We start from the raw sequence: 15,371 nt of genomic DNA, 5'->3' as shown, positions 1-15,371 counted from the left end.
CACGAACACATACATACAGTTATTATGTATTAGTATTAGTCCTTTTTTTACACAGTGTATATTTGTATTTTATGTTTTGTAGTAGACTAGTAAACAAAAGCCGCATTTTGCCAAGATGTGCACAAGACATTGTTTTTAGGGCCAAAAAACAAAATGCCCTATCCTTAGGAGAAGCATATTGTATTTTCATTACGAACCAGGTGGAACTATTGTTTTACTTACTAATGAACGCAGTTAATTTGTTTCCTGATTCTCAATTTATCGTTCCCACTGTTATGTAACAATATTTTGATCTGCCAGTATTTTTCTTGCCAGCTCTACAGAGGCATTTAATTATTTTAACTCTAATAAAGACATTTCATGTCCAAACCACACAATTAAGGCTGAAAATTAATGTGTGCTTTTTCAGTTTAACATATTTGACCCCTGTTTGTCTCTGTAGTTTCTGACACTCGCGGCGGGAAAAACAAGACAGGCGGACCTGAGGATGACCTTCAAAATGTCCCACCCATCAATCAGTCTGTTGCTATGGCGATTGCCGGGAACCCCTTCAACACACTGGGACGAAATGTTCTCGTTGCCATGGCATCCATGGTAAAATTTTGAAATAATTCTTAATCTTAAGATGGTAACAGACTGTAATATGCTTTTCATTGTTTTTAAAAGTCCAAAAGTGCATGTGTGTGTGCGCGTGTATGTGTGCGTGTGTGTGTGTGTGATTATAGCTGTGGGTATCCTACCACCTAACAGGTGAGCAGTGCTGAAGTAGATTGATTAGCTGTCAGAGCCCCACACATACTTCATCCATCCTGAAAAATCACACACACACATACATAAGTCTGTGTGAGATGGTTTATGGGCAGGCATTGCCATCATAAGTGAACGGGGCCGTCCTCCCTGACAAACACATCCATCAAGTGTAGCAACAACTGTACAGCAACAACACAGGCACTAAACCCGAATACAGCAATTCTCTTCCTCTTTTCTGCTTCTGTCCAAGAAATGATTCAGTGTCTTGTATGTTTTTAGGACATGAAATACTGTTGTGGAAAAACTGATTTTCATACAGCTCAACCTCTGGCCTGGTATCCATCACAAATCCAAACATGGCTGCCAGAGTGCTTGTTTCTTATTTTCAAGCATTTTTCCTTCAAACAGTGTTAGACTAATTCACTCTGAGCAACATGGATGATTTTTAACAGCGTAGTTTAAATAAACAGTGATGTTTTCATTGCATGTTACAAACATTTGATCCTGGTTCTGGTGAGTGTCACTCTGTCCTGCTGTGGAGCAGAGACCTGGAAACCAGGTTCTTGGTGGGACACCTAGAGCAGTAGGAGGTTAATGGCTACATTTATCAAAGCTGCCACACAGTGAAGCAGCAGTAGCCCTCTATAGTAGCAATTCATCATCACACAAATGAAAGTAAATTGTTCTGCAGTATATTTAACCACTATTAAGATGGGAAATAGCACCATACTTTGTTAAAGACACTGAGAAAGGTTGTGGTTTAATGTTGCATAAGCATATGCTTTTATCATTATGTTGTCTGGCATTCTTGATCGTAGCATCTTCCTTACTTAGCATCTTTCCTTTTTACACATTGAATCCTATTTTCTGTGCAGCACTTCGATTTCTTTTGGTAGATATGGTATTTCAAAGTCTGGGTGCTCATACAGCAGATGCATGTAAGGTATAGATGAGACTGCATGTATTCTCTTCAGTGAGAACTACATTATACCACATCATGCTGCATATCTGTCTTTCTCCTCTCCTCTCCCCAGCAAGGTAAATCCACAGCCACCCTGGCAGCAGACACCAGTCGCCACCTGTTGGTGTGTTTTCTGTGGGTGATGAAGAACGCTGATAAGAGTCTGATTCAGCGCTGGACTGTAGATATGCCTCCTTCGCAGCTTAACAAGCTGCTGGAGCTCCTCACTATCTGCGTGTCCTGCTTTGAGTATAGGGTCAGTCTGTTGACCTGTTAATGTGCTGTTTTCTATAATCATCTATATATATTATGTATCTTATGTGCATGTGTATTTATTCCATATTAATCTGTGCTTTGCATTTGTACCTGGTGAATAAGTGTTGATGTGTATTTTTAGGGTAAGCAGAGCAGTGACAAAGTGAGCACACAGGCCTTGCAGAAGTCTCAGCAGGCAAAGATGCAGCTGGAAGAAGCCCTGCTAAGAGGAATGGGCGCCCGAGGGGAAATGATGAAACGAGTTGGAGGTAGTGTGGTAGCATATTTCCTTGCACTTTAAGAAATAAAACTTGCTTCTCTGTCACATTTAGCTCCACATTTCAAAGTTTTGCAGATGAACTACCTCAAAGACTAATGAGCACTTAGATTTTCAAATTCATGTCATTAGAAATGTGCATTCAGCAAGACCTGATAAGAATCTGGTTAGACAGCCAAGGCATTCACTGCAATAGTCAGACATTATCCTCCTGCACAGCAATAAGCCTTTCCTCATAAGACATCATATTAATGAATAGTTTAGAAAACTGATTCCAGTGATACAGTTTAGTACATAGTGTCATCTATACTCCAGTAAATGTGCATAATGGTTTTTTCCCCACCTGTTTTCTTGAAATGTTTATCTACGTTTGAATCCCTGTAAGGAATGGATAGAACCATGGGTCAGAGAGAGAATTTGCGCTGGAGGAAAGACCTCACTCAGTGGAGACAGACCAATGACAGACAGGACAAGTATGTTATAACCTTTGTTATGATGCGTTTCCCAATTTTAAATTTTTTTTTGCTTTGTCTGTGTCTGTCATGTCCCATGCCTTCCTTAAATCTTCCCCCTACCTTTAATATCTGTCTCACTTGTACCACTGTCCATCAGGACTAAAGCAGAGTTGGACCAGGAAGCTGTGATCAGTGGGAACTTAGCCACAGAGACAAACCTCATTGTGCTGGACCTGCTAGAGACCATTGTGCAGGTCTGAAAACACCACTATCTGGATCCACACAGTATTTTCCAACAGTGTACATACACAACAAAACATGTACTTTATGGACATATGATGATTTGCCTTGTTAAACCTATGCTGCACATTATTTTAAAGTCTTTGTAATCTTTTGAAGCAACAGAGGGATCTGAAAGTCATGAAGAAGTTATGTTTTATTAGAAAGCCTAATTAAAACAATCAATTTATGAGCTTGAATAATAGATATACCAGCAGAGAAATGAACCAAGTTCATCTTTCTTTAATATGGTTTTAAAAAATCTAAGCCAAACCAGAGAAATGTCATAGTGTCTTATTACTTCGTGAATCACCATAAAACTATGGGAATGCAAATCTAAATATTTTTAATTGCCTAGAATGAACACAGTTAAAAAGAATCCAAAGATGGCTTTGTATACTGTTCACACATGTGAAACACATAACAAACTGCATATTAATCCATTTTTTTCTACCTACCTAAGCTGCTAAATCATTCACTTTTTCTTCCATGTGGGTTTTAAGTGTATTCACAGATGGTATCATTTGTCTCATCTGATTTGTTTATTTTTCCATCTGTCTCATGTCCAGGCAGTGCCTCTGGCTGAGTGTAAGGATAATGTGGTTGGCGGCGTGTTGAAGGTGTTACTCCACTCTCTCACCTGCAATCAGAGTACCACATTCCTTTCTCACACCTTTAGCACACTCAGAGCAGTTGTTGTCAAGGTACTTTCATTATGATATGTGTATGTTTTTGGTCGCACTATGTAGAAATTCGGTGTGGGATGACGTGTCTAATGAAGACTGTCTGTGTTTAACTAAACTGTTACTTGTTTGTCGGGGTGACAGTCTGTTGATGAAAGGCAGAATTATTTATATACATATGTGTTTGTGTTCAGTTTGGGGACCTGTTGTTTGAGGAAGAGGCCGAGCAGTGTGCAGACCTGTGCCAGAAAGTGCTTCAGTACTGCAGCAGCCCTGTTGATGAGAACAGGAGTCAGGCCTGTGCCACCCTTTACCTCATCATGAGATACAGCTACAGTAATGCCAGTGTAAGCACACACACACACACACACACGCACACACACACACGCACACACACACACGCACACACACACACACACACACAGCAGAAACATGTAAAAGGTGATTCTGTGTTTTGTGTTTCAATAAAGAGGCGTGTTGGGGGTGGGGATGGAGTGGATCGTAGCTGACATTGTGCTGTGATCCAGTCCCCCCATGACCCCATCTACAGGATAAGGAGTACAGATAATAGATGAGTGGTAAAGATGGACACACATGTAGAAAAAACACACACAAAGGCAATATCAGACATGACTTACCGTTCTGTCAGATAAAATCTTATCTAGCATCTAATTTTGCAGAAGAAATTGCATTTATGTCAGATCAAATTTAATTTTGGTGCACATAACAGATCAGAATAGCTTATGATACATGTTCTTGTTGTTCATGAACACATCCAGAAGAAGGGAGTCACACTCATCTTATTCTATCTTCCTCTCCTGCTGGGCTTTAATGCCTTTTCCATATCTATTTTGAGCGTGCCGCAGAAAGTTTCTGCTGAAGGATCTGTCTGAGAGCATAGTGATATGTCATTGTCTGCCCCACCATGTTCCTACTCCTCTTTAACTAACGACAGGCTCTGTGTGTGTGTTTCAGTACATATGTATATGTGAATGGATTAGTATACATGTGAGAGAGACAGGTACAGAAAGTAGGAAATCATGATAGAGGAGTGTTTTTGCCAGAGGGGAAGGAGTGATGGCAGGAAATAAAAAAGAAATGGGACCAAAAATTGAAAAGAGACAGATCTAAAGGAAGGGAGGTTTAAGATAGAGTACCTTCTTTCATTTTCTCTGCTGGATCAATAACTGCTGTTGCAGTCAATATTTCCTGTGTTTACAGTCTGTACACTTTAATCAAAGTCAGACGCTAGTCTGTGGTGCGCGCACACCCACACACACACACACAGTATCTTTAGTTTAAAAAGAGTTATTTTCCCATGGCGTGTCCCAGAGTATGTTTGTTTATAAGTCATATACACAGGGAGCTGTGATCTGAATTAGAGTAGCAGCAGTATGACTCATTCATACTGAACTCGCCGTACTCTCTACTTCTTCCTTTGTTTATGTTTTCATCCCTTCATCCACCCTTGCCTTGCTCTCCCTCTGTCACACACTCTTTCTTTCCTCTCTCCATCGTTTGCTTTAATTTTAGATTGTGGTAGTAAAAAAAAAAGAATACACCAGGCTTTTTTCCTACAATGGAACAAATCACCAAAAACAGAAATCTGTGGTTATACTTGTCCAGTTATGGAAAGGTTGGAAAGAGAGCTAGGGTAAAGGGTCAGATGAGAAAGAAAACGAGTGAGAAAGACAAAACGAGTTATGTGTTGACTTAAGCTATCATTTAGGCTACTTTTCAGCGCACACACACACACACACACACACACACACACACACACTGAGTTAGAGGGCAGTGATGGGTGGTTAGGCTCTGGCTCCCTGCTCAGTTGAACAGAATGGGGCCGTAGAGATGATCCATGGGTGATTATGTCTCTGCTAATGGGAGATCATTTCCCGCTTAGCTGGTCATGCTGGAGATAGATGAGACTTCACACATACAGAAGGACACTTTCTGTATCTCTCTCACACACACACACACACACACACACACACGCGCACACACACCCACACACACCCACACACACACACACACAGCCCTTGCTGCAGAGGATGGAAGGGTGTTTGCCAGTCCTGTTATTTTGGACAGGTAGTGTGAAGGATGGAGAGACAAAGGGAGGGGACAAGGGAAAAAAAATTGAAAAGCTTGACTTAGGAAAGATTTGAAAATATTAAATAAGGTTTCACTGCATGTTGAAAATACTCTGTTAAAATACAGTGTGTAAGCATTTTCAGTTTCATTTCATTTCTGTTTTTTTTTTTGTTCTGGTAGTAATTTGAATAAATAGAGCTTATTTTTGATGAAGTTGTTCATGGTTTAGAATGGTTTTATATATATATATATATATTTGCATAATTATAGAACTATAGACTATCATAAAGCTTATGGCACATAGGGTACTTTGGGGCTGACAAACAAACACAGTGGCTATTATTGGAAATTTTATGATAACTAAACAATTTAGTGTAGTCACATAGGGCCAATATAGAAGTCCTAGACTTTCAAATAAATATTTTTCTATTGTATGTAAATAAGCCTTTTGTAGTCATTGAACAGGATACATAAAAAAATACCTGAAGTCTGTTAAATCCAGTTTTGCTATGCTGCAGTTTCAACAACAGAAAGGTGCTCTTTGTCTCACTATAGAATGAACACAGTAAAATGTTAAACACTGATATTCACTGAGGTCTCCTTTGGCTTTGTCAGAACTTCTCAAGAGTGAAGATGCAGGTGACCATGTCTCTCGCCTCCCTGGTGGGAAAGTCCTCAGACTTCCAGGAGGAATACTTGCGATGCTCACTGCGCACCATCCTGGCCTACGCAGAGGAGGATACTGAGATGCAGAACACTCAGCTGCCCTCACAGGTGTAAAATACACACAAGCACAGAATTGTATGACATTGATATTGTATTGTAGCCTTATACCTCCTTTTTGTGTTTTTCATTTCATTTCATTTTTAGGTGGATGAACTTCTAAGAAACCTTAATAGTATTTTGTCAGACACAGTGAAAATGAGGGAATTCCAGGAAGATCCAGAGATGCTCATGGACCTCATGTACAGGTAAAAAAAAAATTTCCCTTTTGTTTTGTCTGTCTGCATTGTCTGATTCTTAATGTTTCTCTCTCTCCCATCACTCTCTGTCTTCTCTCTGTGTCCTGCTTCTGGTTCCTATGTCTCTGTGGTCTGGGCTGTTTTCCCTCTATTTGCTGCCCTCACTATGGTAACCATGTGGTAGCAGTTTAGTCTTCTGCTCTGGCTTTGTGTATATGCAAATGCAAATAGTGTGTGTGTGTGTGTGGATGAGTGTGTGTAAGAAAACATGAAGGGGAAATCCTGAGGCAGAGCGGACACATGCACTGTATGTTGATTTTGGCACTTTACCTCAAAATGTTCCAATGTCAGCTACATGTATCATATATAATGCATGTTTCTGTTTGGGTTTTGTTCTCACTCACCTGCTGAGTGTGTACCAGCTGCACAGAATAACCTGTGAGGTTTACACACTTATCTACATTCACTCTAGCATTCACCTCCAAGCTCCCAGATGCACACAGGTCAAAAGGCACATGCTCTCCAGATGTTTGAATTCATTTGTAATTACAGTACAGTGACTCACCTGTTTGTGACTCACACTGTTTGTGTATGAATAAATTCATTCAGTGTTTTAGATGTAATTTTCATGTTGTTAGGATAATGATTACTTTTGCATTTTATAAACAGGAAAACATTTTCCAGATTTTTTTGTCCCAAAGGTTACCAACCCACTAATCTGCTACACTCACCCTCATGGTCATATTTTGTTTTGCTGTGCTTCTTATGTACATGCAGACATACTGTATAATTCTAAATTGACTCACCTGCAGGACCCTGGTCAGTAATAGTAATTGATCTCCATTTATGGTGTATACATGTGTCTTGCCTATTATTGAAATACATTTTAAAATATTTTTCTACCTTATAATTTTATGCCAACATATATTCACATAAATGTAGTCACTGATATATACAGCATATACCTAATCTCATCTGCAGTAACCTCCCATCTTTAAGTACAAGTGCAGCACCGGATTTTAGCTTGTTTCTAATTTACTTGGATAATTACCTACATATTTATGGTCTCTTCTATGTGTGACAATTTTCTTAAATGGTTTAGAGTTTCCTGTCTTATTGCAGTAACTGGTTGTTGTTTATGCTGCCCTCTGGGCCAAGTTGTTTTTGAGAAAGATTTTAATCTCAATGAGATGTTTACCTGGTATGAAGGAAAAAGAGAGAGTGGAAAAAAGAAGGAAAATATTCTCCTTCTCCTCCCCTTCCTAGGATAGCGAAGGGCTACCAGACATCTCCTGACCTCCGTCTGACCTGGCTGCAGAACATGGCAGAGAAACACAACAACAGGAAGTGTTACACTGAGTCAGCCATGTGTCTCGTCCACGCTGCTGCTCTGGTGGCAGAATACCTCAGCATGTTGGAGGATCACAAGTACCTGCCTGTCGGCAGTGTGACCTTCCAGGTGAGGAGACAAATACATAGATACACTAAAAATAAACACATGTTCAGACTGAAAGAAAAAAACATAAAATAAGTGTTCATGATTTGTTTGTTGTGGTTTTGTTGAACAGAGTCAAACCCTCCCCTTCCAAACACACCACATCACACATCTCCCTATGGATTACTTCCAAATTTGTTTGTATGTGTCCAGAGGGGGGAGCTGCACACTCATAACGTCAACATAAAAATATGTACAGTATATCCCTGCTCCCCTGGTAGCTTCGCTTAACACAATTCTTTTGAAGATAAAGTAGGGAAAATAGGCAAATGTGCTCCAATGGGAACATGTGAACAGCCTGTTCCCCTGAACTGAAAACAAAACAACAAAGTTATTGATGAGCTGCGTCACACACAAGACCTCTGCAGTGCTCTAGTACAGGACACTTTAACCTGCAGCAGTAGGCAGGTCATTGATTGGATAGTCATCAAATTAGTTCCATTTCCCACTGAAGGACATCTCCTTTTAAAGTCAGCCACGTGATTGATTATTTGATTAAGACGACTAATTGATTGATTAGCTGACTGATTTTGTCTTCAGAACATCTCCCCGAATGTGCTGGAAGAGTCGGCGGTGTCTGATGACATCCTGTCCCCGGATGAGGACGGGGTGTGTTCGGGACGCTACTTCACTGAGAGTGGCCTGGTGGGATTGCTTGAGCAGGCTGCCGAGCTCTTCAGCAATGTGAGACAATAAAGCTAAACTGATATTTATTGGTGATATTTACATGTAATGTTATAGTAGAGCCTCCAGCTGTGTCCCAAAACCATACTAAATACTAATTCCCATCAGGTTTTCAGTGTATGTAGTGAATTCACAGTGGAAAATTAAAAAAAATGTCACAAAATACTGATTTTTGATTTTTCTCTTGATTGACATTATTGTCCCACAGTGTAAAGGAATGGAGGTGTGCGGAAAATTAAAGCTATAATTTAATTGTGTTATATATTTTTACATTTAATTAGTAGAGTCAATCTACATTTGCACAGAGTATATTGCATCCAGAGTATTTACTTTTCCTCTTCTGCTCCTTATTTCAGTGCTACAGAGAACTGTAATGATAGTTAATTACAAGAGCGACCAGCTTTACAGTGTGTAGTGTGGACTTGGAACACAGCAAATGTTTGTATTTAGTCCTTGAGAAAAAATATTAGGACTAAGTGGTGAATCCAAATATTTTTTTTTTGCATGTACTGTATGTGATTATGCTAAGTAGCACTGATGGCTCTCATCACCAGGGTGGTCTCTATGAGGCTGTGAATGAGGTCTACAAGGTCATCATACCAATTCTAGAGGCTCATAGAGATTTCAGGAAACTGGCGTCCACTCATGACAAACTGCAAAGAGCCTTTGATAACATCATTCAGAAGGTAATATCTATTTTTTATGGCACTGTCGGGGCTATTTAATGTATTTAATTAAGGCTCAAGGAAAATCATAAACACAGTGTTACTCTAGTAGATCATATAGAAAGATCTTTTAGAATGGAAGTCATTTAAAAGTTAAAAATTGGGTACTTAAAATTCTTTATTCACTACATCTGTGTCTATAAAATGACATAGCGAACAATTAAGACATTTAAAAAAGACAATCAGTATCGTTGTTGTGCACTATAAGAGTTTAATGGTCCCAAGGGTTTTTCAAATTACATTTACAGCCAATTTTAAACTAAATTCTTCAAAGTGTTCTTCACAATAAAGACCCTATAAAAGGCTATTAACTTAATGAGAATGAATATGTTTCTGATGTCATACTGATGAGAACCCGATCTTTTCTGTTTCCCTGTAGGGCCACAAGAGAATGTTTGGAACCTATTTCCGTGTGGGTTTTTATGGGGCCAAGTTTGGAGACCTGGACGAACGGGAATTCATTTATAAGGAGCCAGGGATCACACATCTGCCTGAGATATCACACAGGTTGGAGGTACGAGGGTAGAAAGTTTGTGTGCGTGCCGTGAATTGTATGTGTACAGTGTAAATAAATGTGTGATTGTAGTGGAGTGAAAGATGGTGCTTGCCTGGGCTGGTGGAATCTGATAATGACTGTGAGACTTTGAGTGAACAGAATGACTGAGGGCATGAATCACCATCATCCTTCTGCTTTAGAGAGCTTTAAAAAAAATTGCCATTCGATTATAAACTTAAAAGGAGAACTTACCGTATGTTCTGAAGAGCAAGACACTGTCAACCTCTTGAACTGTTGTATCAAATTGATATTGATATTGATATTTGCATAAATACCATGGCAGATTAGGTTATGAGCAACACTGTATGATAATTTTCATAATTTCCCCCACTCCTAGAACTTCTACAGTCAGTGTTTTGGAGATGACACATTGGTGATGATCAAGGACTCTACACCAGTGGACAAAAAACAACTCAACCCAAACAAGGTATGTGACTGGAATAGAGTTGGAGCTTACAGCATTCATAAAAAATGTAAATAAAATATGTTCATGTGAACTGTCAGGCAAAGTGAACAGATTTATGCATGTCCATGCAAGCCTGTGTTCCTCCAGCATCATCCCTGCTGGCTGAAGCGAAGGCTATTAGCTTTGTACACTCTGGTGCCTGTTGGCAAAATAAATTATTAGATAAAAAGACTGAAGTTTATAGCACTGAATTTTTATCACCAAGAGAGATCCTGATTTTATGGGTTTAAAAAAAAAAAAAAAAAAACCACAACCCCTCTCCTCCAGGCATACATTCAAATCACTTACGTGGAACCCTACTTTGATGACTATGAGATGAAAGACCGGCTCACAAACTTTGAGAAGAACTTCAACTTGCGACGCTTCATGTACACGACACCATTCACCAAGAGTGGACGACCGCGAGGTGAACTCCAGGAGCAGTACAAGAGGAAGACCATCCTCACCACCATGCACGCTTTCCCCTACGTCAAGACTCGCATCAATGTCATCCAGAAAGAGGAGGTCAGTACCAAATTTGTGGTGTAGAACATCTACTGGCATGTAAGACAGTTGCTTCATATTCGCTGTTTGATGATTGCAGCTTTGAATTTGTACAATATTACCTCTTTTGTTTCCAGTTTGATCTGACTCCTATTGAGGTGGCAATAGAAGACATGCAGAAGAAGACTAGAGAGTTGGCGGTTGCCACACACAGAGAACAGCCCGATGCTAAGATGTTACAGATGGTGCTGCAAGGCTCTGTAGGAGCCACTGTTAACCAGGTAAAAATGATTTTGTGAATGAATGAAGCCTCTTTTGACACTGCTCGCTGTCTACTCCTGTTGCTGAAATGATCACTTACTTCAAATTTAACCAAATGATGTTCTCCTAAAATAATTGCCCTTTGTATCATACATGGCCCTTTTGTCCCTGAGTCTTCCTTTTTTATGTGCAAGTGAAAATAAACCTGCATAATTTACCCCTGTTCAGCTTATCACATTTACAGTTTCCATTGTAGTCACAGGGTGCAGGTGGGAGACATGACAGTGATCACACATCAAAGCCTGCACCCCATCCATAACCTTAATCCTTCCTTTGCTTTTCCCCTGATTTAGTTAAAACGTCAATTCATAGTCCCTCTTCCTTTCATGTCTCTGCTGCATGGCAAGCTGAACCGGAGGTCTCTTTGATCTGATAGCTTCCAGGTCCTGCCAGCATGGTGAATATTGGAGTAATGATGAAGCTAGCTACAGTGTCTCTGCACCCTACTCATACGCTTTATCTTCCAGCTTCTAATCTGACAGGTCCCTCGCTTCGACCTGATGGTTGTATACATAACGCTAATTCTCAGCAGCTCAGTAAACATATAACTCTTGACTGTAATCAGTACTGGAGGCTTAGTTTTTGTATGTGGGTCTGCAGCTCAGACCAGTGACTGAAGCCCAAGCCCAATGCGTTTATGATGCTAATCAGAGCTGTTTAACTGTGCCTGTCGTGATGCAGGCGCTGTGCGAATTTGCTGTGGTTTTATGATGAATATAACTTAGGATAACAAGATCTCATACTGGGTAAATGGGAGCCAAATGGTGGGTGTATGCAGGGTTAGTGGTGACATTAACCATGCAGGAGGCTAATCATGGCTCCTTCTCTGATTTGATCTCTTCCTCATGTTCTAGTTCAGTACTTCAGCCCTTAGCTACATTAGGCATTCAGTTAGCAAGTCTTTTCCTCCTGTATGAATGAGGAGCATTCTCATGCCTCCTTTGTTTATATGCTCTCAAACACTTCCTCTTCTACCTCCTCTCTTTCCTTCCTCCACTCTGTTTTTGCTTTCTCCTTCTTAATCTCTCTAACTCTCTCTCTTTGTTTTTGTCCCTTTTCTCTTCTCTCCGCCCCCTGTTGTAGGGGCCATTGGAGGTGGCCCAGGTCTTCCTGAATGAGATCCCAGCGGACCCGAAGCTCTTCCGTCACCACAATAAACTGCGGCTGTGTTTCAAGGAGTTTATAATGAGGTACAGTATGATAAGATCAAAGGAACACCAACTGGTGACAACACACTGCACAAAATGATTGCAAAAATGTGGAAGAACAGCACAAAAATCCCCCAAAAACAGGATTATTCATGGCAAGCTATAAAGTTAAACGAGTTCACCAACTATTTTACTTGAATTTGCATTTCTTCCTCTCTTTATTGGTACCAGTGACTGGCACTAGCTTCCCTTATGGGAAGAATAGAACAATACTTCAAAGAGGTTTCTGAGTTGAAAATGCATTATCTTTGTGCGACTTGACAAGACTAGAAAGAGTCTTTTCCAGGATGCTCTGTGTGTACACCATTACCAGTTTCAGTGTAGAAGTATAAAAGAGCACTGTAGAGAACTGTGACTGATGGATACTGATATCCTGCTGTTTAAACAGTGTCAGTCAAGATGAAGACATGGAAGTGATAATCACCACTAAACTGCAAACCAGATGGTAGTTAAGGGACCTATATGGGAACGAGAAATGTTAACTAATATAACCCATTGAGACAGTATATGCTTTCATTCCCCATATGACAGCGGAAGATATTTTTCCTCATCATATCACTAAGCAGTTTTTCTTCTGGAATTGCAAAGGTTTATTGGTCCCAAGAGTTGCATTATATTTTGAATTTTCAAAGCATAATTTAAACCATCCTACCCACAGCAGTGTGTCTGAGGATATGCTGATTTGATGTAGGAAACGTGTGCCCTGTCTGTGGGCGTTTGTGTATTAGTGTGTTTGTGTGTGTGTGTGTGCTTTCGTCTGGTAGGCATGTGCAGTTTCAAAAGGAGGTTTTCTTTTTCTACCTCTCATGTCACAGCTTCCCTGATTGCTACAAGTAGGTTGGCAAATATTTGCTGTAATATTGGAGCAGTTTATTTTTTATCCCAAATCCAGGCAAGCTGGCACTGGACCCTGCCAATATTCCTGACATTGACATTCACAAAAATGCTTTTTTGGTCAGTCAATCATCTTTGTTCCTACTGAACTGAACTTCTACCATCACATACAGTTTTTCATCCTGCGCAGCTTATTACTATATACACTTGTTTTGGTCAGAAAGATACCTAAATAAAATACTCATCAGGACAATTCATTTAAAAAAGACTAAAAAATAAGTCATATAGAGAGCTATATATCACTAAAAGATTTGTATGGCTTTCAAAATTCTTTTCTCTTGTGAATTGTAATTATTGGTCATTGCCCTATGTACAGTATCTATTGTATACTGTTACACAACATTGCAGTTTCAGTATTACCCTCATTAAAAGCTTAGAGATAAACTCGAACATGTGTTTGCCATCATCTCTGTCTCTGTGATTTCCTGCAGCCTGTTCTGTATGTTGGTCATTATACTGTACATGTCATGATAGAGGACTGCAGGGAGACCCCATAGCTGCCCTCTGCTAATACCTCAGCTATGATCCTATTGTGGCACCCTTTATCATAAGGCATTTTACTTTTTTCCAGTACATAAGGGAGAGAAGGATTTTTATTTTTTAATCATTTTACCTCTGTTGCTCTTTTAACTGTGTCTTGAAACAGCCTTATGGGTCATTTGCAGTTTACCTTACATTATGCTGGATGTACTATACTTGGAAAAGATCTAATAGGCATATAGGAGTTATACTTTAACTTATTTAGAGTTTTGGCATGCAAAGGAGTCCAATTAATGTCAAGTAGTTACAGAACATTGTTAACATGAAACACTGCTGCATATTTTTGAAGGCTTGAGGACAGAGAGGGGATTACTGCAAGATTGGTTTGCATAGAAACATTGTTAAAGCTGTTCTAACGTCTGAGGGCATTGCATTAAAAAGGTCAAGGAGTACATCTTTTCATCGCATGCAGTGTAATTTAAGAAAATATATTACAAATCTGATTCCACCCTGCTCTGCTCTCTGGCTTATAGGTGTGGTGAGGCAGTTGAGAAGAATAAGCACTTGATCACTTCAGACCAGAAAGAGTACCAGCAGGAGCTGAAGAAGAACTACAACCGCCTGAGAGAGAGCCTGAGGCCTATGCTGGAGAGGAAGATTCCTGAGCTCTATAAACCCATCATCAGGCCTCGGCTGGAGAACAGGTAAACAGGCCCACCAGGTTAAACAGTCAATACTGTTTTGACAAGAGAGAGACCAATATAAAAAAAAAATACACACACATATCATTGATCTTTTCATCACTGTGTATGATTGCTGGCTGAACCCAAAGGAAAGTGAGAATAAGTGGAATTGAGCAGAGATCCATCCACACTGTCCATGTCACCTCTACAAATATTGATAGCTGAACCAGAGCCACAGTACACAGACTGAGAGTTGAACCAATGCCACAGGCAAATTGCACTCATGTTTTAGTAAAGACTGATTTCTCACTGCTCTAATGAGTGACCTTGATAATCCTATTATAACAAAGTGTTTCCATGCTGAGGGATGGCGTTTCAAAGAGATACTCATCCCTCAAATTTCAGTTTTGTTTTCTCAATATCAGCCTGTGGAATGTAAAGACTCCAAAATCAGTTGGATCAAAACTGATATTAACCAGCAAAACAATCTGAAAATTAATACTGGATTTGTGAGGTGAGTGAAAATATTGAAATTGTGAGTTAAAAAAAATATTAAATGTGTATCACGTATGTATTGGGTGAGTTAGGAAGGAAAACCACCTTTGCAAGCAAGAGTAATTGGTTCCTGTTTTTGTGCCTGTTCATAGGAACGTTTATGTTACA

At 39.8% G+C, this 15,371-nt stretch overlaps 1 protein-coding gene across 4 annotated transcripts in view; it reads left to right on the top strand.

Annotated features, from left to right (window-relative positions):
• The window catches only part of dock8 (dedicator of cytokinesis 8), a 47,190-nt gene that overhangs the window by 29,977 nt on the left and 1,842 nt on the right, over window positions 1-15,371 (top strand). For all 4 annotated transcript variants that reach the window (XM_026322649.2, XM_026322648.2, XM_026322647.2 and 1 more), the window contains 18 exons: window positions 443-594; window positions 1,785-1,967; window positions 2,109-2,235; window positions 2,629-2,716; window positions 2,856-2,952; window positions 3,547-3,681; window positions 3,855-4,007; window positions 6,367-6,525; window positions 6,622-6,722; window positions 7,980-8,172; window positions 8,749-8,892; window positions 9,447-9,578; window positions 9,997-10,131; window positions 10,511-10,600; window positions 10,907-11,143; window positions 11,260-11,403; window positions 12,527-12,633; window positions 14,559-14,729. In XM_026322649.2, the coding sequence (XP_026178434.1) occupies window positions 443-594; window positions 1,785-1,967; window positions 2,109-2,235; window positions 2,629-2,716; window positions 2,856-2,952; window positions 3,547-3,681; window positions 3,855-4,007; window positions 6,367-6,525; window positions 6,622-6,722; window positions 7,980-8,172; window positions 8,749-8,892; window positions 9,447-9,578; window positions 9,997-10,131; window positions 10,511-10,600; window positions 10,907-11,143; window positions 11,260-11,403; window positions 12,527-12,633; window positions 14,559-14,729 (2,548 nt within the window). The remainder of the gene's footprint in view (window positions 1-442; window positions 595-1,784; window positions 1,968-2,108; window positions 2,236-2,628; window positions 2,717-2,855; window positions 2,953-3,546; window positions 3,682-3,854; window positions 4,008-6,366; window positions 6,526-6,621; window positions 6,723-7,979; window positions 8,173-8,748; window positions 8,893-9,446; window positions 9,579-9,996; window positions 10,132-10,510; window positions 10,601-10,906; window positions 11,144-11,259; window positions 11,404-12,526; window positions 12,634-14,558; window positions 14,730-15,371) is intronic.

This window comes from Mastacembelus armatus, chromosome 9, assembly GCF_900324485.2.
Source record: "Mastacembelus armatus chromosome 9, fMasArm1.2, whole genome shotgun sequence".
NCBI classification, from domain to species: domain Eukaryota; kingdom Metazoa; phylum Chordata; class Actinopteri; order Synbranchiformes; family Mastacembelidae; genus Mastacembelus; species Mastacembelus armatus.
This window is presented reverse-complemented; position numbering and strand designations above follow the sequence as displayed.